Consider the following 27,795-nt stretch of genomic DNA (forward strand, 5'->3'; position numbering starts at 1 on the left):
ATAAGTGGAGTTCTACTGTACGGCAAAATTAGCTATGCAAAGTTTGAAGTAGTAGTTTTTCAATCCTTTGCATTAATCAAAGAGAGCATTACGTTCTATATGATCTCCATTTCTCGAAATTTACGAAAACCATTTTTATCTTGCAATGAGATTGTTTAATCGCCATTTTTTTATATTAAACTGGACAAATTTGATAAACATTAGCAAAACTTTAGACACAGCGTCAAGTGAGAGAGAAGCCGACGCAAACAGTGAGCAAATGCGAATTATGCCATCAACAAATGGGAATCTTTACGGCTACTATGGAAACGCAACCAATGATGCAACAGCAAGCACCGTGCGCCCCTTGTTCACCTTGTGCACCGTGTCCTGCACTTGTGCAGCTCATTCGAGGAATGCCGTGCTGTCCAGGGTTTGTGTCTTTTTATAAAATAATAGTTCGATTTAACTTTCTTTTAAATCAGAAACTCTTTTCTATTTAACATTAAAACTACCATATCTGATTCCTCCTTTTACAATTCCCGATATAAAAATGTTTCGATGAGAAATTTGTTAATAATCTTCTTAAGCTTAATAAATTTGAGTCTCGTCATTATTATCAAATAATTTACATTAACCCTGTTAGAGGTTTGATAATTCTAATGTCAAACATTATAGTATTATTTTAATTTATCATAGAAACCTTTAGAAATATGTATATGTGATCAAGTATGATCCAAGAGCATATTGTTCTCTCGAGACCAGATAGTAAGATATATCTTCGTCAATTTTCCAAGTGTTATAAAAACCATTTAATTTTCAACTCCTTGCTGTACCAGTATTATTTAACAATTTATATTTATTATACATTTGCTTGAACGTTTAGATATTCGTAACAAAAGAATAGAATTTGATTCCGACTTAAAGGTAAGGAAAAGCAATTTTCGTACCCAACAATTTGTTACTAGAAATCTCCACCACGAGTCTAACTTGTTAAAATACAGCAAGGGATTAATTACCAAAAATTAATATAACCATTTACAACGTCTTCAAACATCCGAAAAGCATTTTAATCTTGAATAGTATTATTGTGAAATTTTTATGTAATCAATTGGGTTCCGAAACGTGCCCTAAAAAATGATTCCTTTTATACGACGAATAGTTGCAGATGCGTAACAACAGGTATAGTCCAATTGCCGCAGCAAAGCCAACAGCAACAGATGGTTAAACTGGACCAAGAACAGACGAGCGACGCGCAGAAGACGGAGCAGAAAGCCCACGGAGCGTTGACCAGTGAGAAAGCTCGAAATGATCAGATTGCGAAAACGGGTGTTCACACGATAAAGAAATAACTTTCCTTCGATGTAGATACCGCCGTACACTTTGCTCTTCTATATAGACTTCCTCGATCGAGGCTCTATCATTATAAACGAATGTGACAAATATATCATTGAAAAGGTCTAAAAACGATTATTTCATTGACTGGTCCTGATTAATCATTGTGACCATTATAACGCGGAAAAAATTCAAAGCCATCATCCTCTCGGCAATCGACGCGCTATAACATTATATCGTTCGAAATTTTAAGGCAGCGGAGAACTGATTTTACAAAATTCCTACTTTCCTATATACGTTTGAAATGCTTTGGTCTTCGGAGATCTCAGATCGGTGCGTTCGCCATTTTGAAGGTGAACAAGAGGAGAAGACAATGGCAGGAGTGTCGGGCACTGTCGCTAAATTCACTGTCGCCTCGTATTGCGTGACACCGAGCAGGAGAACCGAAATATATAGCCAAACTGCGGCCGAAGATCCCAAATGCATGTAAGATGCTAAAACGATTCAAACTAGTAGACTTCCGAGTAGAAAATATTTCGCAAATCAAACCATTGTTGTTCGCTACGGATATTACCTGTCGCAGCAATTCGATTATTCGAAAATTCATCGTCAATATCCGCTTCTTTCGCCTGTTTAATTTTCAAACAATTATCACTCATTCTACAGGATATCCTAAAAATGTTTAACAATGTGAACTGGTGGGTTTTTGTAAAGCAACTTTTTCCTTTACAACAATTTCCTCTGAGGCATCGTTGACGAGTAATTAACGAAAAACATTGACCAATGAGAGGTGGGCTCAGTCGACGCGAGGCGGTCGAGTCAATGAGCGAAACTGGCCTTTGTCAGCTCGTTGACTCGACCGCCTTCCGCTAGCCGATCTCGCCTCTGATTGGTCATAGTTTTTCATTAATAACTCATAAACAAAATCGCAGATTCCATTTTCGCTAAGAAAAAAGTTGCTTGAACACCCTACAGGCTCAAAATAAATTTCAAATTATATTTATATTTTCTATTATTTCTGACATCAAAATATACAAATCTATTAAGTTCTTTTGAAAATATACAGGTTGTTTCAACTTTCAAAAGCCACCTACAGTGCTGCGAATAATTGCATAAGTAAATGTTATATTTCTTCTGACGTCTAAACGAAAACCAAAAAATATATTCGTATATTTTCCACTACGTCTAATATAAAAATATACAAGCTTGGTATATTGTTAAATTTTTGTTTAAGTAATACTAAAAATGTAATCGTTTATAATCGCTCACACCACTGTAGAACCTTCTTCGCTACAATTTCTCTATATTATCATTTATATATTATTATTCAAATAATTATTATTTATATTACTATATAGTACGAGATTAGTATAATGTTCTGATCCGGTTCAGGAGGAGAGCATCCGAAGACACAGAGAGAAAGGTCTACAGATCGTCGGTGAAGGACAAGCCGCGCGCGGTGTCCCTGAAATCGGATAGATCGGCAAAGTCCAGCGTGGATCCGAGTTTCGACGTTGTTTCCGGTACAGCCACTGTCGCCACGGACCAATCGGAAATCGTGGTGCACACCGAGGAGATGGTTCCGCCGAAGCAGAAGGTGGCGCAGATGATAAATCTTCTTCAGGAGTTGGAGGAAGGCAAAGCGTCCGACTCCCCGGCCGGAGACGCGACGGCTGACGAGAAGAGAGGCGACGACGTTGAGAAGGAAGCGATCACGACGGAGGACGAACAGTTCGAAGAGAACGCGGAAAGTAGAACAGAGGGTATGGGAGACGATGGAAAGGCCGAAGAGATCGACGCTGAAGCGAATGCAGTTGACGAGGAAATGGGGAAAATTAGCGTCGTGACGGACAAGAGCATCGGCAGCGAGCTGACGAGCGTCGATGTCAGCGCGGAGGAGAGCTTGGAGTCGTCGCCGAGGCACTCGGACGTCTCCAAGAAGGAGATCTCGGTGGAGACTTCGTCAGCGGTGAAGCATGGAGTGGAAACCCAGGCGTAAGTGATTCGTATTTCGTGATAATAGCATCGAGTACTAGAAATAGGATGCACGTAACATTTTTGAAGTGTGCGGGGGCTAATATTTCTAATCTTGACATAACCAGTGTTTATCCGAAAGGATTTTTCAAAATGGAATTTTCAGAGTCAATTTAGAAACGAATAACTTCTGCACGAACATATTAAAGTTCTTTATGCTTTATTCAATGCTATAATTATTAATGTGAGAACGATATTATATCCATACGAAATTAAAGCAATTATGTGCTGCTCTTATTATTTATTCTGTCCTAATGGGATTATGAGGTAAAGTAAAAGGAAAACTTGATATATTACATACAAAGTGGCATGAATAATTGTAGACTCAGAGCAATTTTGATATTTTTATTTCGAGATATTTAAACGAATCCGTAACAAAATACCATGACTGTATATTTCTATATTAGTTAATATAATAGGAAGATTTCATCTATATTAGATAATATAATAGGAAAAAAAATCTATAATAGGAAATTTCTATAATAAAAATATACGAATATGTTTTGTTAACTTGTTTGAACAGCAGCAATAAAGTAAAAATTACTTCGAATCTGTAATTATTATTAGACTGCTATAAAAAAAGATTTCGTTTTAAGTGGTGTGTGTATATACATTATACAGGGGTGTGTATATAAATTTGTCCACGACTGTTTAGATAACGATTTACATAATTAGTCAAAATTATCAAGGAACATACTGGCGTGGTTTCCCAGCCCATATTCTACAGTTCGTTACCCTAACTGAAACCTTTTACGCCTCTATCTCATCTGGCCTCAATGCAAGGCTGATAAATAACCGGAAATTGCTTTGTGAATCTATTAGTCCATCAGTGTTTAAGCTCAAACTCGTTTCTTTCGTTATGTAATCCCATAAAGGCAACGAGCAGCACATAACTTCTTTAATTTTGCATAGGTGTAATATTATTTTCACGTTCATAATTATAACATCGAATAAAGCATAAAGAATTTTAACCCTTTGCACTCGAAGCAATTTTAACTGGAAATTTGATATAAAATTTCTGGCTTGTAGTACTTCCATTTTATGCAACAAAGTGCAGTTTTGTGCGTACTAAACCGATTGTTGCAACTCATAACAATAATTTCGCTACTCGACCATTTTTTAAATCTAAACTTTATTGATATAAAAATTATTTTGAAACATGATGGAATAATTTTAGTGGTGTCTCAGAGTCGCCATTCGAGTGCAAGGGGTTAATATGTTCGTGCAGAAAGAAATTTGTTTCTAAATTGATTCTCAAAATTTTATTTTGAGAAATCCTTAAGGGTAATTACTGTTATTTTGTTAGTGATTGTAAATATTTCAGGTATAACTGGATTGTAAAACAATGTGTTTTAATTTCAGAACCGATTGTAGCAGAACTAAGAAATCCTCGTTCCTTAAGAAGAAGAACAAAGTTGAACCGTCCGAACAAGAACCGTAAGAATAAAACAATTATTACTCTCGATAAATTAATCTTCGCTAATTATTGCTGTCGTTTATAATCGAGAAACGAACATTTAGGCACCCTGAGGCAGATACCTGGTGCTCTGACACTTTGTCTGAAAGCAGTCCACAAGCTCCGAGTAAAGCAGAACCAGAGGTAATTATAATATGCAAAATAAAGTAATAAATATACAGTCCTAAAACGTCTTAAACCAGACAATGTTTAATCGAAACTTTTGTCAAACTATGCAGAAGTTCCTAGTAGACAAGCGAGGCGTTTTGGGGGAAATGCCCACCTGTCCAGCTTGCAAGAGAGTACAGGTAAATATAATTAAATACTTAATTATTTGATAAATGCATATAATTTACTTAATCAATTACTGGTAGTAATAAAAAAATAAAAATGTTCAACATTCACTGCTCGAAACTATGACTACATTGTGTATTCAACGGTTTCAATGAGTTAAAAATTGATATTTTTTTAAAGTCTTTTTAATTTGTTGCTACTTTAAATTTCATTCAAATAATTAGTCGCTATATTATAATAACAAAAATACTAAAGATTTTTATATAATATACAACTTGTCAAAATTAATAATGGTGGACAGACATTGCAAATTGACTTTCTTAAATTTTTTAAATTTTCATGCTGCATAAAATTCAGTCTATCAATTAATATTTCGCTTTTTAACAGTATTTTTCAGTGTCGCCATCTTTCTACTACTACAGCGTTTACAGGGACAAACGAGGCAGGCTGTACTGTGACTACTGTGCACCGAAATATGCAGTAAAAGTACGACAAATGCTCTTAATAAAATTGAATTAAGTTTTAAATAATTCAGAATATCTATAGTATAAATCGTAATAATATCGTATAGTATAAATAGTAGAAATGCATAAAACGCGATTGGCCGAAAGTTGCAGCAAAAATTAAGCGACCAAAGTACACGAAATTTCAGGAGACGAATATTCGCATAAATGTCCATAGTTTAATAATGCATACAATGCATCTGTTGCAGGTATTGTATAGACACGATCCGAACGACCAAAAGTTTTTGAAATGCGCCCAATGTGCCACACTATTACGTCAGAAGACCAGTCGGAGCGAGGTAAAATCATTTCTCTTCTCCCTAGCATAATCATAATAAATCAATACAATACTTGCATACAAATTTTTCAGTATTTCCGAAACAAGAACGACAATTGTCCAAGATGCATCCAAGTGCAAGGACGTGTACATTCAGCCAGAAAATAGGCAACAGTAGCAGAGTAAAGATCACGTGTAAAAATACTTAAGAGTTAATGGCATTCATTAGGAAATATCTCCATGTACATATATATTACTGGCTTGAGATTAATGACTATGTATATTGTGAGAAATATAATTATATTTTATTACAAGAATATTTTCCATTTCAGACACTCTCTTTCCGCCATCCTGTAATTATTATCATTCATTACGGTTAATTAACGGTGCTACTTCGTCTCGGCTATATCACGCCGTATTTATTTGATGAAAAATTAACACATATTGTACATCGCTTGAACAAGCATAATCAGTATTTATTTTCTATGCATCGAGAGCTGTCGCGTGCTCCAAGAAATAAAAAGCACAGATTCGTTTATATCGATGAAAGAAATTTCTTAATAATAGTAAAAATTGATGAGTTGTTCTTTTTTTTTGTAAAACACCGTGTAGAGCAACAATTCTTCAGCTTGCGCAAATCATTTTGATCGGAGACAACGCAAAGTGCATCAATAAGCAGCGTATGAAAAAAAAGACATACAAGTTTCTGATTCTGTTAAGAGACGAATGAATATTGTGGGAGAGGCTACGAACAATCCACTAGATCAAAAATTACGCTACAAGCGATAATGGCACGCAGTTCGAAAATAAACTTGTACAAACGTCGATTATTTAGTATATCGATTATAAATATATATGTCCCGAAGATTATAATGATAGGAAATAACGATTGTGTTTAATTGTTAAATATGATACTAGTAAACGCTATTAATCTTTGGTGTAAACACAAACCACCGTCGCCGCTTTTTAACTGCGTAATTATACATCTAAATTAATTAGGAACATCCCCGGCTGTATATAAACCATGCGAAAATATTTCTCGTGCTCGATATAAATCCTTACAAATTAACCACGTCCGTACATTGATTGGAAAAAAAACAAAACACCTACTTCTAGTTGCTGCCATCGTATCAAATACTGATTACCAAAATCATTGACAAATTGGATTCATCGCGACACGGTCGCCTTGTATTTCACGATCGCAAATCCCATTCGTATTTCTCGATCAGAAATCCCATCTCGTGTTCTCCTATCGGTTTGTGTTAAACGATAAAAACCTCGCCGTCAAGGCTGAAACATTTCCATGGAACATTTGCATCAATTCAACTTATCGCGAGGAACGAGCAATCTTGTTTCTTTTCTTACGCAATGGCACCCAACGAAGCCACAGAGATAACTGCATATCTCATTCCTTCGTGAATAATTTCGATCGATTGAAAATAGTGTTTTCTAAACATCTCTTGTTTTCGTTTATTCTTTATCTACTCGCTATCGCAATAAATAGACTGCGGACTTTTATGCATTCGCAGCACTTGTGAGTAAAACATTGTGCAAGTCGATGGTAGATGATAGTCTCTCAAAATGATGGAAATACTTCGACGGTCAACTGACGAAATACTTTGATAGTTAACTGACGAAATACTTCGACAGTCAATTGACAAAATACTTCCTTCGTAAACCGATTAAAAACTTTTGCACAAATCTAAGACAAGAATATGCATCAGCAACGAATAAATAATACTCTGTTCCCAAATCAAGCATCGGTTGTATTCTAATCGTCGATATTCTTTGAAATGTTTTTCGACTGAAATTTTATTCGAAACAATACTTTATTCAAAGAATGTATTCGAGATATCTCTCGAATAAGATTTCCATCAAAAAATATACTTACTCGAATGAAATCTTACTCGACGAATTCGTTCGAAATATTTCTCGAATAAAACCATGTTATTCGAATACAATTTTATATCTAAATATTATCAAAACTTGTCGTGATGTGATTCGAATAATGCCCAGCTCTGATTAAGATAATTTTACGGAATTTCATCAAAGAACCAGCACGTACGAAAATCGACACCGTAGTCGCCAAATCTGTAGTCTGATCAAAAAATGCATCCTTAAGGCACGATTTTCAAGAACACCCTCTACCAACCAGATATTCATAGAAAACTCAGTAATTGACTTTGACATCGGCATTATTAGTCTTCGAGATCGCTCTCATGCCGCATTTCTCCTCAACCTGATATTCCCGCTTCGATTGCTCGTTCCCTGCTAATATCCCGTCGTTCCCGAGCACCGTCAATTGCCCGGGTGCCTTATAAGAGTACGTGTCATCGAAATTCTGCGTGGAGCTGAAAATAGATCCGCGACTGATCTCGTTATCATAGTACGCGACATCGCGCGCGTTCTGCGGCTCGTTCGTCTGATAATAGACCCCATTGTACAGCTCCGGGTACCCACGATTCTCGAACACCTGATTAGGCACAGAATACGGGTAAGCCCAGTGCACGTCCGAATCAACCACATTGTCGAACGCCTGGGAAAAATGATCGCGACTCGGTTCCTGCTGATAGAGAGACGGCCTGGCATCGTAACCGTTGCACTGGCCGGGAATCTCGCTGGCCAGGTGACCGGAAATCACCGGGTCGTTCTGCTCCGGGCCGGCGACAGTGTAATTCTGGTAATAGTTACCGTACGGGGCGTGATTCGCCAACGGATATTGATTAGGATGGACCAGTGCATGACCGGCGGGGACATTGACCATACCGCTGGCATCGTTAGCTAGGATAATCTGCCGCTGGTTTCCGTTCGACATGAGCAGAACTCGCGAGACATTCGACGTTAAATTGTCCGCCGTGTTCCAATTCGGATTTCTGGTTTCCGGTACCGGCTTCTTGTTGCGCGACAGACACTGACAGTTGTTGGCGTAATTCTTCACGAAACTGGTATCCGGCGGATTGTCGCCTATCTGCCGGCGAATGGCAGCTTCGTCGGCGTATTTTTGAGCTCCGTTCAGCTTCATAGGACCCCTTCGTTTTCTGAGGAAGGAGTTGATTGATGGGAAGATCCTGCTCGACTGATTTTGAAAACCGTTTTTCATCATGTTCTCGTACTGCAGATACTGGTCCAACGCGGTCTTCAAGTTACCGTTCACGTCCAACAGCTTCGCGTTTTTCTTCGTTCTGTTCCAGTGTCCTATTTGGAAGCCGTTCTGCCAAGCCAGGTAGTCCGATTGGCATTGTTCCAGCGTGCAGGGGTTCGGGAAATAATCCAGGGTCTTCGACGCGATTTGCGGAGCTGGTTTCAGGGGCCTGGTCGGCGTTGATAGCTTGTTCGTGGCTGACGACTTTTTCGGTTTCGATGACACCAGGAACGCCTTCGTTATTTTGACGTTGCCGGCCTCGTCGCAAGTGCCGCATTCTTCCAACTATAACTCGCGAAAGATTTGCTTTGATAGCGCATTTTGTTTCGTTTCGATGACCGACGGAGGGATGCTTCGTGTTCGCGTGCATGGAGGATTCTCTTCGCGGTTTTGTCGCGCTAGCTGTTTTTCGTATGCGAGATAAACTTGTCAATAACGTGAAACTGTTGGCGCAATTGTGTCATGATTTTTGTTTGTAAAAGTGCGGAAATCTATTTTGTAGATCGTATTCAGCGCGATTCGTGGACAAATGTGATTTGTACAAGAATTATTTGGTCAGATACGAAGCAGTAAAAATATTTAAAGAATTTGAAAATACATCATTTTTAACTTATTAAAATTGTTAAGAAACGAAATTAATGTCTATGTAGTTCCTTTCTTTTTTTAAAGTAGTGCGGACAATTTTTATTTCGTATAAAAATCTAAATAATTACGATATTACTTAATTATATTGAAAACAATCGAACACGAAATTCTATTTAAATATCAACACAATACTGTTTCCTATTAACAAGATGGTATTGTCACGTGAATAATCTATTTTATAATTTATAGATAAAAATAACCTCAGTTTAAACACTCTTGTTTTCACAATTAAACAAAATGAAAACGAAGTTGAATACACTGACTTCTTGTAAAATTAAAGTGCACTCCTCAATCTTCAGCAAAACATTTAATTATTATTTTTATTAAATAGACGTAATCCTGCTCCAAACAAAATTCAATGTACTAATTTCCAGCAAAGTGGTAAACAAATATCTGAAATCTTTAAGAAAAAACAGTATCGAAAGTTCGCTTATTTTTCGCTCTAGTTTCATGTAAGTTGGTTACGATAATCCATTCAAGTATCGTGCGATAAACAATTTACGAACCATCTCTGCCTTCGCCAAGAAGATCCATAGTCTCCGCCACGTGCTAAACTTGTATTGATCACTGAAGTTGTATCGCATTTCCTTCGAGACATATCTAGTCGCCAAAGGACTACGATAATCACTGTACACACCGTTTTCTACCATAGCGACGCTCATTTTAATTAATTTTCGATCGAATCTAGTTAACCGCAGTATTTTTCAAATGAATTACACGAGCAACACGAGAGAACGAGGAACCACGCGATCAGCTGATCGACCCGACACATCTGCCGCTGCGCAATATCTCTAATAAACGCCGACAACCGTCGCGCTATCTACCGACGGACCTCTGAACTTCCCGGTTCAAACCACGTCATCATTTTGATTGAATGAAATTAGATTTTTCACGTAATTTTTATACCCAAAGAAAAAATACTGGAGCAAACTGTGCAACATTATATCAAGAGTGTAATTGGGAATTCCATAAATATATTACTGCATACGGTTCAAAGTAAAAAATGTGTGTAACTATATTTTTATAAATTCACGCTTGGTTTGCATTGTCACAATATTCTTATATTTTATTAAAACAATTTTTGTAATTTTCTATTGCATTCTGGAAGGCAAAGTAAGACTGACAAAAATTTAGTTTTAAATTTTTAACAGTTTCTGTATTTCTAGGATTGAATTTAGTTTTCTAAAATTTTGTATTTTTGTTGTCTTAATCTTTTGTTTAATTTTGAAACATTAAGACAAAATAAGAAACATAAAATGAAATAAATATATATATACGAAGAATTTTGTGATATTTATCATTATTTTATCCAGCCATGAAAGATTACTATCAAACTAGCAGAATTTTCAGTTTTTAAAAATTTAATATCAATATTTTTTTATTTAATTTATATACCTGAATTTTCAAATTCTTTATAAAATTGTACTTAGCATATTTTTGCAACAGAGTACCTATTTGCGCAACTAATATATTTGCCCACGAACAAATTCGTTAAATATTCACAGCGCTGCGTGGTTATTTGCATAAACAATATAATACGATCTACAAATTGGATAAAATCATCCGCGTTCGAGTATTCGTGTACGCGGACTCTCGATTCTTGCAAATTGCGGTGCCATTTTGCGGACAAGCCAACCGGGGAAAGTACCCACGTTCCAATTTCACGTGGGACCATAACTGATCGATGTCATTGTTCTTTACATGCGAAAGGAAAACCATAAATCGCAGGCCACGCTCTCTGCTTGCGAACGCAAACAACCCTTCGTCAGTCACGGTTTATCGTCTCGCGTTTATCTGCGTTAGTAATCAATCGTTATCAATAACCTGCTGGTTTTATGCACGTGCTGTGCTTGTTCAGCGTGCACAGAAGCACGCAGAAGTGCATTGTAACTACAAAAATCCGCAACCTACGAATCGAGAATTTTAAAGAGAGTTCGCAATTCTGTAAGCTATCAAACGTGTATAAAAATGAAAGGAAAACACGTGGAATATTCTCTACAAATATCGAGAATTAAACACCCTGTATATGCCAATATTAATCATTTCATACTGTTGCCCTTATCACGCTACGAATCGTTATGCATTTTTTCGTCTTCATAATCAGTCGCATTAAATTGAACAAAAATATTTTTCAACAGTTGGAAGAATGCTTAACATGAAAATGAAATAAAAATGTGACTATTTATTTATTAATATTTGTGTTACATTCAGAGTGTTTTCGAAATTGGCGTACGCTATTTATAGATCTTTATTTATAAATGCATAAAGATACGCAGCCTGATTGTTTAATCCACGACTTCCATAAAGAGGAATTATTGAAATTGTTTCATCGAAAAAAAAAGTATGTTTTATGCGCGGTATGTGATATACCCACCACGTTCCACGGAGACATGTTTGGATTCGCCCATTCGATGAACACTTTATGTTTTGGAAAAAGTGTCAAAGACTCGGGCACCAATCTTCTTCGTCCCATGGCGGCCCCTCGATGAGTGTTATACGAGACTAATACATAACACAGCACGCCGTTTAAGGTACGATAAACGGCAACTTTCTCGATGTCATCGGTCATTTTGTAGAAGCGCTAGAAGAGAAAGAACGTCAGCCATATTGCAGCAGATCTGTCAGCTGCAGATATTTTCACAACTTTGCGTTCCTAGTCGCAAAATATAAAGAAACAGACATTGAATAAAATTCAATTTGTCGAACATTTGTGTTCGATAAATTTGCCGAGATTTTTGTAGATTGCAAACATGTGAATTATTATTCTATTTCTTATACACTGCAAATATGTTACTTCAATATTAGTATACATGAATAAAAATGACAAAATGTCTAAAGTTTATAGTAAAATTGAATTTTTATAACTAGAAAGTTTCACGAAATTTGCCAGAAAAATATACGGATAATCAAAAAGTGAATTGCTTGCATTTATAACAAGAACGAATCAATGATATATAAAATAACCCATTAAATAGCTAAATACAAAAATAAATTACTATTCAACTATTATCTGTTCCTATCTAGCAGAGAATGTTCTTTGTGTATGTAATTCCTCTGTCTAATACATAATATGAATTCTTGTTTTAATAACACCATTTATAATTTACTATAACACAAAATATCATTAGAAAACATTTCATAGCACCTTAAATGATAAAATTCAACAATTTCTACAACAATTTACAAAACACTCTCATTTTTAATTTACGTTTAAATTCCTTTACCAGCTGTTCCTAAATTAACGAACCAAAATATTGAATAATTAAACTGCTGCTACTGTCTAAAGAAAAATTATGTTGTAAATTATAGTCTAAAGAAAAATTATGTTGTAAATTATAGTCTAAAGAAAAATTATGTTGTAAATTATAGTCTAAAGAAAAATTAAGTTGTAAATTATAGACTAAAGAAAAATTAAGTTATAAATTATAGTCCAAAAAAAGATTAAGTTGTAAATTATGGTCTAAAGAAAAATTAAGTTATAAACTATAGTGTAAAGAAAAATGCAATCCATACCCTGACAATAGCTTCGGTGCTCAAGTTCGGCGGCAGCTGAACAATATAAAGCCGGCGATTATTAAGGCTGGCCACGACGCCTATCTTCTTTCCAGGATAGATCTCGAACTGATCGAGTTTCTCAACAGCCCGTGCCGCCTCTTCCTCGGTGGTGTACATGATGAAGCAATATCCTCTGTTCTCGCCGCAGAAGTTCATCATCAAGCGCAATTCGTATATCTGCCCGATGAAGCCGAATATCTTCACGATCTCGGGCTCGTAAAAATCGCGGGGAATTTTGCCGACGAACACCTCGCATTTTGGGTTCGGCGGCGGCCCTTTCCACTTCGGGGGTGGACCAAGCTTCCTCTGACCGTTCACCTGTGTCAAGGGCAGGTCGCTGTCGGTCACGAATTTCAACAGTTTCAAGCAGCTGTCCATGTGCTCCTTGTGCAGAACCTGTCCGACGCTTCGCACTGGTTCCGTGACATTTCGTCTCGATCTGCATACTTTAATATTACACGGAAATTTATTAGTAAACTGCTAATACTATTTATTTCTTATGAAAATGTGTAAAACAAACGCGTTGTAAAATTTTGATTGGCGTTGTACGATTCGATTGTAAATGGTTTTGGTAGATTGTTGATTTTACGCATTTACGACTAAAATGATTAACTCTTTCCATTCGAAGCTATTTTAACTGTAATTCTAAAATAATATTTATAATTATATGATAAAATGTATTTTATGTATATGAAATTGAATTTTGTAACTCAGGCAACGACGTTTGTACTTTTAGTAATTTTCGAAATCTAATTTTTCATAATATAAAAATTATTTTAGAACGTGCTGTAACAATTTTAGTGATATCTCAGAGTCACCACTCGAGTGTAAAGAGTTAAATTAAGTGCACTACGTAGTTTTCATTGGATGTAAATATTTTATATAACAATTTGTTGGTGGTCAGCTGATTTGATGCATTCTCTATAGGAATAAATAAATTAAATGCGTTACGCGTTTTTTGATGAAATTACGAAATTTGATTTTATATAAAAATTTATTGGTAGATTGCAGATCTTATGCATTTGTGACGAAAACAGTTTCATCGATTGCATTATGCAATTCTGCTTAGATCTATGTAATTTGATATTATATAGAAATTTATTGGCAGATTTATATGTAACTACTAAGAAAATAAGTTATAACGAGAATTTAGTTCGATTAAACAGTAGTCAAACTTTAGTTAAACTAAGAATATGTTTTGAAAATTTATTAACCTACAATTGCTTTGCAATTTACAAGATAGATCGTATAAAGCATATTAAAAATCTGTTTAATAAGAAATACACTCAATAAGGAAACTGAACATGCAAGAATGGCACACGTACGCAAAAGACAATAAAAATGAATTTGTACTTTCATTTAAAAAATTCGAATTAGAATTATGAACATACAATAATCTGATTAATAAATTTGCACTTCGTAACGCTGAGACGAAGAAAAGCTAAATTATCAATTTTCTATTACACAGTAAACGTTGTTCATGCAATTTTAAATCATTTTATGAATAAGAAAACTACCCCTGCAATTATCGAAAAATTTTCCACTACTCACACAATTGTTTCTTGTTTATTTGTGTGTCTTCGTTCTGTCCGGCTGTTTCCTGATACATCTTGAAGTCGGTCAACATATTCTCTCGTTAGGTACTGTGTTCACTGTTTCAATTAAAACCACTATCGAACGGTTATGCAATGTTCGTTTTACTAGGAAAATAAGAAATAAAGTCGAGAAACGGTGTTCGTTAAACGACGACAGAGTGCACACGAAGATTTCGATTGAGGGATCGATGATCGACACACGGATACATCACCACGGTTTGAATGGAACTAAATGCCGCGGACCACGGTGATTCTATGGGTCAAGTGTATGGGGTCAGATGGCGCTTATTTCGGCCTGTTGCCATTGGATCAATTTATTTCCCTTCGGTCCGCCTAATAAATCTTTCTCTCTTCCTTCGATCCGCGAATTTCTTTCCCACTTCTGCATCGACGTGCTTCGTCTGTTCTTGCCCTCCCCCTTTTATCCTCATTTGTTTTCACCGCTCCCCCAAAAATTTTATTTTTAGCGTTTAAAATCATCGATTGCCTACGTTCTCGAAGACCTTATTTAGTTTCTAATGACTCTATTTATTTTCCGCGTGTATCGACAGATGATTATCTGCAAAACTAGAGCAATTCGTTTTTATACGCATCAGTTTATATTCTATTTTCAATGAAGATAGATTGTTGCAATTTTGGTCATTTTGATCGAGCTGCGAACTTGGATATCTAAACTTTTTATGTAAATTCAATCTGATTTTTTGCAAAGACTGTTCATCATATTTTTCTAATTCAGTTGAGAACTTGTGTGTTTTAATTTTTCATATAAATCCAATTATGGTTACGTTGTTTATTTGTTACATTTTTAAAATCTTTGTCCAATGTAATACTTTTTATTTCCAGTATGTTATTCATCTTTATTTAATTTTTTAGTTATTGTTGGTTAAATAAAATTAAGTGCCCCTATGGGATAGGAATTTTGTGAATTAGCTGCTGTTTATTTCACCACCAGGACGCTTACTTATGGGGTAGTACAAGGAAAATTACAAGATGAAAATTGAAACCTTATTACAGTTACTGGAATATTAATAGCTACTGGAATCGAAGAGAATCTAACTTTAGAATAATTAAATGATTTTAAAATTGTTTAAGTATGAACTGTTATTAGTCAATTTGATAGCTTTTTGGAGTCATTGTTTCTGCGTTTTGAGTGGTCTTTATTTGATCCTGAACGTGTCACCCTGAGATACTCTCCCTAGGGTGCACATGACTTCCAGAAAATGTCACGTTGGAAATCTCTGTACGACCTTACACGTTTATAATTATTTATGCTTTGCTATTATTATTACTTAGTTACGATTAATGCAATTATTTTACAATTAATACAATTATTTTACAATGAATACAATTATTTTACAATTAATGAAATTATTTTACGATTTATGCAATTATTTTACAATTAATGAAATTATTTTACGTTAATGAAAGCTTTTAATCTCCCAAAACGCAAAACAAAATAAAACAGGTTACTTTAGCTCCCACGTAGACCCGAATCTTTCCAGCCAATGTTTGCGCATCGACGTCGTTACATTGTTGCCCGGCCAACTTCGAGCACGCTAGAAACCTGAGATCGAGAATCTTTTCTCTGGAATTGATCATACAATGTTTCCTAGCCGTCTGGAACGTTCCAAGATACGAAAGACATTATTGTGAGATGGGTTTAAACGAAGCGATCCGATACGTTCTACGTTCTGCGACGTAGTATGTATTGTATATTTTTAAAGGGCCGACTGTCCTTGGTTCTTTCGGCGCGGATAATGTCTCCGGGAAAAATATGCGAAGGTCTGAAGTGCACGTGTCCAAAGTGCGTCCTCGCATTTCGTTCCGCCTAATCGTTTTTACTGGTACAACCGTCCGAGAACTTGAAAAATCACGCGAAGAGGGTAAATGTACACAGAACGCCTCGAAATTCGAACTATTGCTTACAATAGTATTTTGAATCACATAAGCGATTGCAAAATAATCAAGAATCCATTTCTAAGTTTATTTATTCCTCTCGAAATATTTCTTCACGCGTCGTTTTACAAGATACTGTGAGAAAAAAACGCTGATGCAACATGTTTAATATTTTATATCTTTTAAATCGTATCTCTTTTAGATCTTTCAAAACGCAATGACTTTTTTCAGTCTGAATTAAATGATTTGAATTTTGTATAAATGATGGAGAAATTAGTTTACTGTACATTGATAAAAATACTTTTCTTAATTTCGCTTTTACTTGGAATAGTATGAAAAACTTAATTTATCTCAGCTTTAAAATGAATAAAAAACCTCGACTTGTTTTATTATTTTTAATCGGTTTCACCGTATTCGCGGACAATTTATGCACGTACGTTCTTATATTTCTATCTATTATTAACTACACGCGAAGCGATTTGTTTCCTTTCGTTTCTATGAAATACAAATTATACGTCGAGCGATTTAAAGTAACATCTGTGTATGTATGCAGATCTGCATCTAATGATATATAATGTCTTTCAAGCCGAATGCTTTATGACTCACAAGGTTAGAGAAGCGTTTTTGTATACTATTTCCGTTTTATTTTTGATATTATAAAATTAGTGTATATTAAAACGATATATTATATATTAAAGATTTCTGAGCGATTAGTTGCGAACATGAAATTTGTTTAAATATAATGATCTGCTATAAATACTGACGCACTGTTTTTAATGCTAAATTGCGAATTTCATGAGTTGTTAATAAAAATAACTTGAAAATGAAAATCTAAAGCCGCCAGGAAAATTTGAGAATATTTTACGGTTTTATAATTAATTATTAAAAGAGAAAAGTTTCTTTCGATAAGCATCGACAATTTTTATTCTTCGTAAAAATCCGCAATCTACTCATAACACTTGTTCAACGAAGAATCATCGCATTTCCGGTTAAATAGAAAATTACCTTAATTTGCAATCCGCTGATGATTCATGGAAATGAGTCAATTGCGAAATCTCAGGATCTGCATGCAGACATACGAGCACATGCGGTTTTTAAATTTATGGATTATTCTGCTTCCTCCTTTCATGTACCTTTTTCACGGAGACGGTTATCCAGCAATAAACGCGCGAGATCTCAGTTCGGAAAGCTAATCTATCGCGCCGTGTAGCAGTTGCAATTAAACGACTTATCCTGTCGGCGTCAAAGAAAAAACACAAGAGATCTACCAAGAAGAAAGTCATGCGGAATTGCAAATCAAAAATACATTTGCCTCGCGAAAGTTCATCTATATTCATTCAAGCATCGATACGGAAACAGAATTTCTCTGAAAAGAATGTTAAACAGAGCAAAAATCATTGATGCCGACGTTCCAGATAAACCTTCACCTGAACCTCTTTCTTCGTTCATTAACCAGCCCTGGATTAGACTGTTTTCAAAATCACTTCACCGCGTTTAAGAACTTTCTCTGTTTACTGTATACGACGTAAATTTTATTTCCAGCTATAAACTAGTCTCTTCTTTTTGATAAAATTTTATCTTGTCTAAGAGGCTTCGCTTTTTACAATGATCCAGTAGATAGAGTCCGATAAATTCTCTTTTTAATTAAAATTTCTTTAAGAGAGATCAAATAGATAATTAATCTGATTTATTGAAACATTGCGAGTACGTATGAATATTTAGTTAAACAATTACTGGAGAATGTAAGTTAGTATCAATACTAAACCTGCTGTTGGTTTGTAAAAATTACAAGAATGAATTCATTTAATCATTTTGGTTTTTATTATGAAATGTGCTTTTATTAAAACATTTCCTACGAAAGATTCTTTAGAATTTTAATATAATTGTAAAATTGTCATCCAATAAACTTTGATAAAAAAGTAAGAATTGCTACTCTATTTCATTGTAATTTTTAATGTTGAAGAAATTGTATTAAATATTTTCGAAACTTATTGACCGAGGTGGTTAGAATTTTCTTTATCATTTTAGATATTTTTCACATCTTGCATATCTTTTTAGAAATTTAGAACGGCAATCTTAATCGTCAATAACAAATGCTACTCCTATCAGTTTAAATAAAACTTCTTTGTCCATTTAGATTAAAATTATTAGAAATATCTCCTATATGTCCCCTCACATTAACATTGTCAAATTCTATAACAAAACTGTAGTAACTATAGTAACTATATAAACTACATAAACTCTAGAAACTAGAGAAACTCTAAAAATTATATTTTTGAAAACGTCAAATTCAAAACTAAAATTTCGTAACTCTAATTTTACTGATTCAAGGTGTAACTCTTTAATCCACCGTTGTTCATAGACGAACCGATGGACGACACGGCGTCGAACCGTTTCAAGGTTCCCCGGACGGGTTCGCGGCACTTATTGCAAAAATTCACACCGTCCTGCGCCAATGCACTCTGCGATAATAGCATTGTTGTTACCTGCACCACGCCGACGACGTTCTAACTTGACACGGAGTAGCTCGTGCTACTAAAACCACGAGCCTTCCTATCTCCTCAGTTGTCGTCCGAGCGCGTTCCGATCCGAGTCTTCGTTTTTGCAATCCTTTCGACAGCGGCCCCCGGTCGAACGTGAGCGAGACGAGACTGACTCGCTGTCCTAACTCGTCTCTTTATCGATTGCTAATTTAGTTCCTCGCGCGCGCTGTACCGGAATGACTTAGCCCGGTTCCCCTTCAAATTTGTTCACGACCGTTCCTCGGAGACGTCGCATACCATCGTCGACGGTGAAAAGTGTTGGATCGAAAGAGACTGTGTGACAGTGTCAAAAACCCGACCGTGAGACTCCACCAGATGCACCAATTTAAGATTCACTGATTCGATGGTGTTTCATGCAAAATTGGAATATTTCGAAATTGAGATTTCTTTTATTTGTCACTCTATATCTTTTACAAATTTTTCTTGTTAATAAATTCATAAAATCTAAAATTTATATCATAGACCATAGAATTAAAGACCTATTTTTCAATACTTTTATTTATTATTTTATTTATCAACTGTGAGTTTAATTTCTAGTCAAGGAAGGATTAAATAATTTACTGAAGCAGTTAATATTATCCTGAAGTAAGTGAACAATTCCCGAAACTATCTACAAAAATACTAAGATTGTATTGTAGCGCGTTACACTAATTTCCTGCTTATAACAATCGTCGATAAATCAAAGAAACACTAGTGAATAATTAATTGGTGCATTCTACATTACCCTAAAATAAATCAAACTGTGCCATTATTAAATAAACGTGGTGATAAACACTTTTTCTGCTTTTCTAAGGATTATATATAAAAATAAATTCTGTATGACATAACACTGTGTTAGTATAATTTTTGAACGAGTTTCGAGTGTGGCGAATTTGATGAAGTAATTAGATAAAGGTTGATTATGACTAATGTTGTGATGTAATTAGAGCGGGGGATTTAATTGAGAGAAGGAAGAAATATTCGCTAAGAGCCATTGAAGTGAGGAACAACAGTAATGACTGGTTTCAAAATCGCAGTACAGTGACTCCCGTAACTGGGTAATTCGTTACTAGCCTGAGACTTCTCGTAATGCGACGAACAAGAGTGAGAATCGCGCAAAGAGCTCGTCGTTGTACTTTCGTTTGAATTTCCGTGAGTGATCGATCCACGCGTGGAACATGTGGAACCGGAAGGTGTTCATCAGGATCATCGAAGTGGTGCGTGACAAATAATAATAATCTTAATAATTATAATGACACCAATAACAATAGTAACAATAATAATAATAATAATAACGCTAATTATCATAGTAATATTCGATCGAATCCTTGAAACACTAAAGAAGAGAATTTGAAATTAAAATCTTACGGTTTCCGTCGCGAACGTCGCATTCCAACGTAACCATCTTAATTGATTTTAGCTCCTTGTTCTCAGGACACAAAGATGATTCCTTCGGATGTTCCCACAATCAATTATTTGTAATTGTTCCCACGTTTAACGATTCACAGCGAAGCGAAGTAAAAAAAAAAACAGAGAATGAACAAGAAACAATGAATTGAAACTGATTTATCCGCTTTCTATTCTGTTGGTTCGAACCGGTGCGATTGTAATTTTGAGGAACGTTCGATTTGCAGGTGCTTTGCCTCGCTTGCGTGGTGGCGCTTAGGGTGACCGACGATGAGAGCCGGAGGGTGTTTCATTTTTTGAGGAGTCGGAGCAGGGAATGGTCCCTTCTGAATAACGTCACGTGGGGTGCAATAGGTTCGAATTGTTTTGTTTTATTTTACTTTATGTTTAATTATTTTGTACTATTTTATTTTATATTCATTTACTTTATATTTGTTTATTTTATATTCATTTTAATTTAATTACTTTATAATGTTTTATTTGATATTCATTTACCTTATATTTATTAATTTTATAGTCATTCATTTGGTATATATTTATTTTATATTAATTCACCTCACATTAATCTATTTTATATTCCTTCCCCTTATATTTATTTATTTTATATTAAATTATTTTCTACTCTTTCATTTTATTACTTACATCGATGAATAACTTTTATTTCAATTATTATTTATACGATGGAATAAGTTACTGCGCTATGTTTTTTCAATAATTAAATTCACATTCAAGTGCCTTTTAAATAACCTATAATGCGATGCAATATGTTAGAATATTTTCATTTAATTTCACGTCGTATTCTGTCCATTTATCTCCGTACTTTTATGAACAAATAAACTCACATTCATGTTACATTCTCTTCAGCATCAATATAGAAGAATTCGATAAAAATATAACGATATTATTATCGATTAAAGTTTTCCTTTCACACAAAAATGAAGAGAACCGGATGGATCATTAAAACACTTTCATTGCTAATTGCTTTTCCATTCAGTGAACTTGGATCTGATATTCCAGACCACCCATGTATCGCACCGTTCATCTCCTTTCTACAGATAAGGAAATGAAAGTCTCCATTTTTATTTGTCCACTAATTGCACACCATTACTTGATAAGCTATCACTTTTACAAATAAATCAGAAGAGCATCGAGGAGGAATAAAAACATCCACCAACGATGACTTCCTTAAGACGAAGACTTCGCTATACTTAAATAATAGAAAAAAAGCAACTCGACATTGAACTAATGAGCTGTATTAAGAAAACAGTTCAGAGCAACGGTGGAAATAGTTCGATAAAACAGTGATTAATAGACTGCGGATTTTATGATTTCATGAGAAAAATGGTAACGAGGGACACAAGGAAGAATAATTTTTGAGAATAGACGTATTATTTTTAACGCTAATTTTGCCGTGATGGTCAAGTGGCCAGTTTTACAGTTTTAACTGAATAAATATAATATAATTAATATAATTAATATAGTATAATCTAATATAATTAATATAATATAATACAATTTAATACAATTTAATATAATTAATATAATTTAATAAATTTCTTAAATCGAGCCTCTAAAATAATAAAAATTTAGTCTTGTTGTTCCTCTAAAGTGTCACAAATTAGTTGTCCCTACCGCTCTGCAAGTTCTGCGTTAGAAAATTAAAACTATCCAGAGAAGCAACGAAACTTTTTTCTAATTAATAACATTTTAAAAATCTCATTTTTGGAATTCGAAGAAAAATCTTCTCGTTCGAAATAAAGATCCGCAGTCTGTTCACATTAATTTTATAAAATTAAGAGAAAGCGATCATCGCAGTTTATGGTACTACAGTATGTCGTCTTTTGTTAATCTAGGCGCCGCTCTAGCAACTGCGACTTGTGGTGGTTACATAATAATTACGACGGGACTTCTCATTGCCGCTACCACGGGAGAGCTCACTGGTCGGAAGACGGTAATTCTTTTCCATTTTCGTTTCCCTCTTTTTCGTCTACCGGTTGCAACACCAACGAGAATTCGCAAATTGCGTACCCCAAGAATTCTGAAGCTCCGCCACCTTAACAATCATACGAGACCTTGCCAGTCCCTAATAGACCCATTGTTTCAGCACCTAGAGATATTCTTTCTCCTTTACGGAACACGGTGTCCTTCGACGACAACGATTCTTATCAGTCCCCCTTGACCTCTTATCGAATCCAAAAATTTATTTACTATACAATTTATTCTTGCGACTGTTAGAATTATCTACGAGGCATGACATTCGCGAAATTTTATTTTAATTATCATTTATAACACAGGCAGAGACATGTGCAATATCTGTGCAACAGTATTTAATTCAGCGTTTATTTAAATATAATGATAAATATAATATCAATTTCTAAATGCATGAAATATTCCTTCTTTAATTTAAAACTTTAAATATTTCTCAAACGTTTGAGAATTTAAATGAATTTATAATAACAATCTTTGCCCGATTAGATTTCTTCCGAACAATAAATTTATTTTGATATCTTACTCTGTTGTTTCTAAATTGACAATAAACTTCAACGACAGAATTATCGAAGCGATAAATCAGCGTCCTCGATAAAAATTCAATAGAAAATTCGTCACCCTCTTTGCATCTGTAACAAATTAAAAAGTGCTCTTATTAAGAACGATTTAATCGCAAAACATAGAACGAGAAAAATAGGAGCAATTTAACAGTGCGTGATTCGATGGAAAAACTCTTTGTAATAAATTAGCTTTTTCTTCGAGCAGATGCAACATGTATCGCAAAGAAATTTCTAACGTCGTGCTAGCTGCGTAAGATCAATAAAATTCCTTAGCAATTCAGATCAAGAGCGTACTATATCCAAGGCAAAGGATTTCACGCTCTCACGATGCCAATCTAAATTATTATTACGTTTGTTCCTGGTGCGAGTCGGTTTCTTCAGGACACGCCTCGTTCATTACGCACCGAGCCGATCAGCATAATAATCGAACCGAACAACAACGTCGCGTCGCCGTCGCGTCGCCGCATTTACGGCACGCGGAACGGTGTTAGATCGCTTTTTCCAAGGATCTCGTTTTCTCTGGTAATTCATGCAGGTCGCGAGGATCAGCGCGAAAAACATTTCGAAATAGATCACGCGTCTGTACGGTACCGTGAGAATATCGATATTACCGAGGCGTTCAGGTAGATCTGTCATTGATGGCCAAGGCTGCGGGTATCCTTAGCGCGATGTTAGTTGCAAGATGGAGCACGTAACAAATATCCTTGGAGCATGGCCACGTAATACGGGCATCGCTGTGACTTATTTAATGACTCACGGACTAGGCGGGTCACGATGATTTCTGCACGCGTATCCTGTGCGTTTATCTGGCTAAGTTGTGTTTCATTCAGAAATGACTGATGACATATGCAATCATAGAAACCTCTGATACTAGGAAGTCTCTTAAATCGCAAAGATTAATTAATTATCAGTCGATACGTAATTATATGACTTCAAATTCTTATTTATCCTTATATTAATATGTATATATTTTATATCTCGATATATCTTAGATCTTGATTTCATTATTAATAGTAATATTATAATAATACTTAATATTACCTAATCTTATTATTATTAATTCAAATTTTAGAATTATCAAGTACTTCAACCATAACATATTTAGAAAAATTAAAAAATTACACTTATTATATAAAAAATTACGCTACTTACAAGACTACTTAAAAATGTATTTAGCACTACCAATCTCTTTGTCTAAAGTATAAAAGAAATTTACATTTCGCTTCGACATTCAAATTTCGTGATTCATCTTCCAAAAAGAAATTACAATCTTGTAAACGGAGGAAGTTTCGTATCAAATGATTGTTCTTTCAGTATACTTGAATATCTCCTTTCTTCATTCAAGGAATTGTTCTTCCTTGGACTCGGCGTTATTCTTTTCGGCATTGTCGGCGCATTGTCAATGGCTTCCATTGAAAACGTTCCCGACGATTTGGTAGACAACGCTGCGGTGTTCGGAGCATTATGCATATTGACGGCTCTGGTGTTCATCGCTGATTTGCTGATGGGCTCCCCTAAGAAGAAAATTAGCCCGGCCTTGGCAAAATTGTCCAGTAAAGGAGGTACTTTGTCGAAGCAATAATAAAAATAGTTTGCATAAAATAATTTTGTGATTTCTTCTAGTACAGGTATATTAGTTTGTCTATAGTTTGTCACTAGTTTGTTTCACTAACATAAACTATGAATACCAAATAGCAATTTTATTATTAGTTTATTTCTGTAGAAAATTAAAATCATTAACAAAAATTTCAAACACGTCTACTTATTATTATTTAACACTTTCTTTATTGGAAGACTATTAACAGAATTTTCAGTGACTGAACTCTGTCTAAGATGAATAATTTTCTTTCGAATATTAAGAACTTTCTATATTAGTCTAAATAATTCGATAGATTATAGATAAAATTGTTGCATTCTTTTACTAACTTTTTAAGAAATTCGTAACAGCTAGCCTTCGATTTTAAAAAAGCTATTAGAAAACTGCCAGTGATTAATGTATTAATTTTAAATATATCAATATTCAACTACAGTCTTTATCCAGATCCCAACAAAATTAACAAATCAACAGTCCTTATCAACATAAAATGACAACAAAGAAGATTTGATGATCAATCCTTCTAACATTTATCTTTCTATCTGACGACACCATAGCCAAACACCTGGTAGCCCTAACGACGGAAAAGGAATCGTCAGCCGCAAAATCGGCCTCCAAAACCGCGAAAAGCGACGACGGCGCCGTGAACGACGGATTCGACAAAGCCGAGGAGCGACATCAAAAAAGCTCTCCCGACGACATCTCGGAGGATCCTCGAAGATGGGACGACGATCGTCCAACGAGCCAATCTTTCAAGATGGTGTCCAGGGACGTGGAGAATGGACATGTGGTTCGCGACGAGTCCGAACGTAGGGAATACACGCAGAATTTTGAGAACGGTAGAGCTCTCAGAGATTCGGCGCGACTTCGAAGCTCTGAGACGCAGAGGAATGGCAACAGGGACTCGTACAAGACGGATCACAGGCTCGACGTGCCTAAGGTCGCGTACAAGGTTCAGGATATTTATCAGCGACCGGTGGACGAAGTGGACACGCCCCGTTTTCCGATGGAAATGGACGCCAGAGGTGAAACCATGTTCGCCAAGGTTGTTAATCCAGGTGTGAAGATTATGAAGGTGGAGCACGACGTCGACGAAGCCTTCGAGACTTACAGGTAGATCCGTCATTACATAAAACGACATACTCGGAGCTGTTATTACTTAACTAATTTAATTTGAACGTAGAACGTTTATCTCGTCCGTTGTAGTAATTAGAAATATTGTTAGAACTAGTCATTGTGTATTGTGGTAAATAAAGAATCAAAGATAAATCGGCTAGTGGATGTTCGTTTTTGATGGCGACTTTTAATTATTAGTACAAGGCTGGATGAATTATGCAGAGGGGATCTGAGATTATTAGATTGTTCATTTTATTTATTTATCGGTAAACATCATCTGAAGAATGAAATTAAAATTGTTGAGGGAATTATATATTTTTATTTGATCCTAGCTACCCGTAATTGAGATGGACAATTATTATTTTATTTTTTATAACTCGTTAACAATAATCTGGAGAAAATTTTTGTAAAGGAAAAAGTTGCTTGAAATGACCTTAAGTATCCTCCATTTCCGAATAATTAATCATTTTAGGGAAATCCTGTATACTTGTATTATTATTTACTTTTTATGTATATATTTTTCACACAAAGTAACTTGGAAAGTATCGAAAAATTCCCTTATCTTCTGAACAGGTATTCAGACACCAGCCAATACGACAACGTGCCGATTCGCATGCGTGGAACGTCATCGTCGAATCACAGGAAGAATCGCGACGTTACTTTCAACGTTCCGTCGCCGCCGAAAGGGTACGGGAAGGCGTACGACAGAGTAAAGGACGAGATGGAGATGCTGGAGGAATGCTTCGGCTCCCTTCGTACGGCCAGCACGGGTACTCAAACACCCGGGGCAGCTCGGACACCTTCGTCGCCCACTGATCCCGGTTACGTGCGACACACTGCCAGCAACTGGCCCCAGGAAACGAAAATGAGAACACCTGGTGGCAGCCCAGTTCATGCCAAAAATTAATTGTCATTAGACTGCGGATTTGATGCTTTACCACAAAAATGTATAGTTGATACACGAGACATATCTAATAATATTGCCGAAACATATTTAATGATATCGTCGAGATATATTTAATAATATCGTCGAGATATATTTAATAAAATTGTTACACAGTTTTAAAGCTACCAAAATTCTTAAAAGAAACAATTTAGTTTCATTTAATGATTTACTTAATTATTTATATACTTCATTTCTTACAAGCGTCTCGGACAATATTTATTTTACAAGAAGATCAGCAGTTTAATTATTACACGCCTGCCAGCGTAACTATTTATTTCTGACAATGAGTCATTTTTTAAAGAATAGTTTAAGCAGCACGAACAATGTATTTTAACAATCTTTTGGCGTGAGTCTCGATAAGAATTTTTCTCCTAGGTTTAAGTGTACAGGATTCAGCGATCAATTTTGTGACATTATACTTTGATTTGTTAGTCAGATTTTGATACGAGTAGATTTTTAGATATTTTTTGGAAATTAAGTTATTTCAATTGAGGGTTTTAAGGATTTTTTTCTAACTATTTAATATTGTATTTAGGAGATTTATACAGTTTATGAATGAGTGTTTCCAGTCTACTGTTATGTCCGAAATAGTTCAGTTATTATATATGTTATTCATTTTGTTAATATATTAAAATGTATTTTATCCTCGACTCGAATATTTAAGAATGTTGCATATCTCTGATTTTATCGTATTTATTGTGCAGATTCTATTTACGATTATCTTTTTGACGATTTATTGTTTTGTAATGATTACTATTTTAATTCACTGCCTGCGGATACCAATAAATATATAAATAATTCCAGAATGTCATTCGCTAGTTACTTAAACATTACATTTTATCCTGACATAATTAAAAATATCACTTTCGTTAATTACTGACAGAACACCAAGTAAAATTTAATTGCAGCATTTATACTTAATAAAATCTTGTACTTTCTAGACAATTAAA

The 27,795-nt window shown here is 35.1% G+C and overlaps 4 protein-coding genes across 9 annotated transcripts in view; 2 read left to right on the forward strand and 2 right to left on the reverse strand.

The window, feature by feature from the left end:
- The window catches only part of Adsl (adenylosuccinate lyase), a 45,637-nt gene extending 35,199 nt beyond the window's left edge, over positions 1-10,438 (reverse strand). Inside the window, exon 1 of the mRNA XM_078177797.1 lies at positions 10,172-10,438. Within this exon, the coding sequence (XP_078033923.1) occupies positions 10,172-10,327 (156 nt within the window). The 5' untranslated portion in view covers positions 10,328-10,438. The remainder of the gene's footprint in view (positions 1-10,171) is intronic.
- Positions 1,688-6,046, forward strand: LOC144468376 (uncharacterized). The gene is made up of 8 exons (XM_078177802.1): positions 1,688-1,800; positions 2,707-3,309; positions 4,711-4,785; positions 4,870-4,948; positions 5,044-5,112; positions 5,486-5,584; positions 5,811-5,900; positions 5,972-6,046. Exons 1-8 carry the CDS (start codon positions 1,688-1,690, stop codon positions 6,044-6,046), a joined length of 1,203 nt encoding a protein of 400 aa, XP_078033928.1.
- Positions 5,756-19,332, reverse strand: LOC144468372 (uncharacterized). 4 transcript variants are annotated; one of them, XM_078177793.1, is made up of 5 exons: positions 19,198-19,332; positions 14,772-14,920; positions 13,179-13,666; positions 12,040-12,246; positions 5,756-9,305 (listed from the first exon to the last, which is right to left on the reverse strand). In XM_078177793.1, exons 2-5 carry the CDS (start codon positions 14,845-14,847, stop codon positions 8,049-8,051), a joined length of 2,028 nt encoding a protein of 675 aa, XP_078033919.1. In that variant the 5' UTR covers positions 14,848-14,920; positions 19,198-19,332; the 3' UTR covers positions 5,756-8,048. The 4 variants fall into 4 exon arrangements, with proteins under 4 accessions (XP_078033919.1, XP_078033922.1, XP_078033921.1 ...); XM_078177796.1 differs by having other exon boundaries at positions 14,772-14,829; positions 19,198-19,282; XM_078177795.1 differs by lacking the exon at positions 19,198-19,332 and adding an exon at positions 17,717-17,797.
- On the forward strand, positions 19,293-27,651 carry LOC144468375 (uncharacterized). 3 transcript variants are annotated; one of them, XM_078177800.1, is made up of 8 exons: positions 19,293-19,554; positions 20,048-20,087; positions 20,181-20,450; positions 20,868-20,994; positions 22,494-22,591; positions 24,535-24,751; positions 25,341-25,896; positions 26,473-27,651. In XM_078177800.1, the coding sequence occupies exons 3-8, from the start codon at positions 20,412-20,414 to the stop codon at positions 26,804-26,806; spliced, it is 1,371 nt and encodes a 456-aa protein (XP_078033926.1). In that variant the 5' UTR covers positions 19,293-19,554; positions 20,048-20,087; positions 20,181-20,411; the 3' UTR covers positions 26,807-27,651. The 3 variants fall into 3 exon arrangements, with proteins under 3 accessions (XP_078033926.1, XP_078033924.1, XP_078033925.1); XM_078177798.1 differs by lacking the exon at positions 20,048-20,087; XM_078177799.1 differs by lacking the exons at positions 19,293-19,554; positions 20,048-20,087 and adding an exon at positions 19,849-20,018.
- The last annotated feature ends 144 nt before the right edge of the window (positions 27,652-27,795 follow it).

Source organism: Augochlora pura, chromosome 4, assembly GCF_028453695.1.
Source record: "Augochlora pura isolate Apur16 chromosome 4, APUR_v2.2.1, whole genome shotgun sequence".
NCBI classification, from domain to species: domain Eukaryota; kingdom Metazoa; phylum Arthropoda; class Insecta; order Hymenoptera; family Halictidae; genus Augochlora; species Augochlora pura.

Bases quoted from the DNA above. Each gene is read 5' to 3' on its own strand.
- LOC144468376 (XM_078177802.1), top strand. From the start codon at position 1,688: ATGGCAGGAGTGTCGGGCACTGTCGCTAAATTCACTGTCGCCTCGTAT. The intron at 1,801-2,706 runs GTAAGATGCTAA...GATCCGGTTCAG, and splicing joins GCCGAAGATCCCAAATGCAT to GAGGAGAGCATCCGAAGACA. The intron at 5,113-5,485 runs GTAAATATAATT...GCTTTTTAACAG, and splicing joins CAGCTTGCAAGAGAGTACAG to TATTTTTCAGTGTCGCCATC.
- LOC144468372 (XM_078177793.1), bottom strand. From the start codon at position 14,847: ATGTTGACCGACTTCAAGATGTATCAGGAAACAGCCGGACAGAACGAA. The intron at 13,667-14,771 runs GTGAGTAGTGGA...GTAATATTAAAG, and splicing joins AATAAACAAGAAACAATTGT to TATGCAGATCGAGACGAAAT. The intron at 9,306-12,039 runs GTGGGTATATCA...CGCGAGTTATAG, and splicing joins ACATGTCTCCGTGGAACGTG to TTGGAAGAATGCGGCACTTG.
- LOC144468375 (XM_078177800.1), top strand. From the start codon at position 20,412: ATGTGGAACCGGAAGGTGTTCATCAGGATCATCGAAGTG. The intron at 22,592-24,534 runs GTAATTCTTTTC...TCTTCATTCAAG, and splicing joins AGCTCACTGGTCGGAAGACG to GAATTGTTCTTCCTTGGACT. The intron at 24,752-25,340 runs GTACTTTGTCGA...ACGACACCATAG, and splicing joins AAAATTGTCCAGTAAAGGAG to CCAAACACCTGGTAGCCCTA.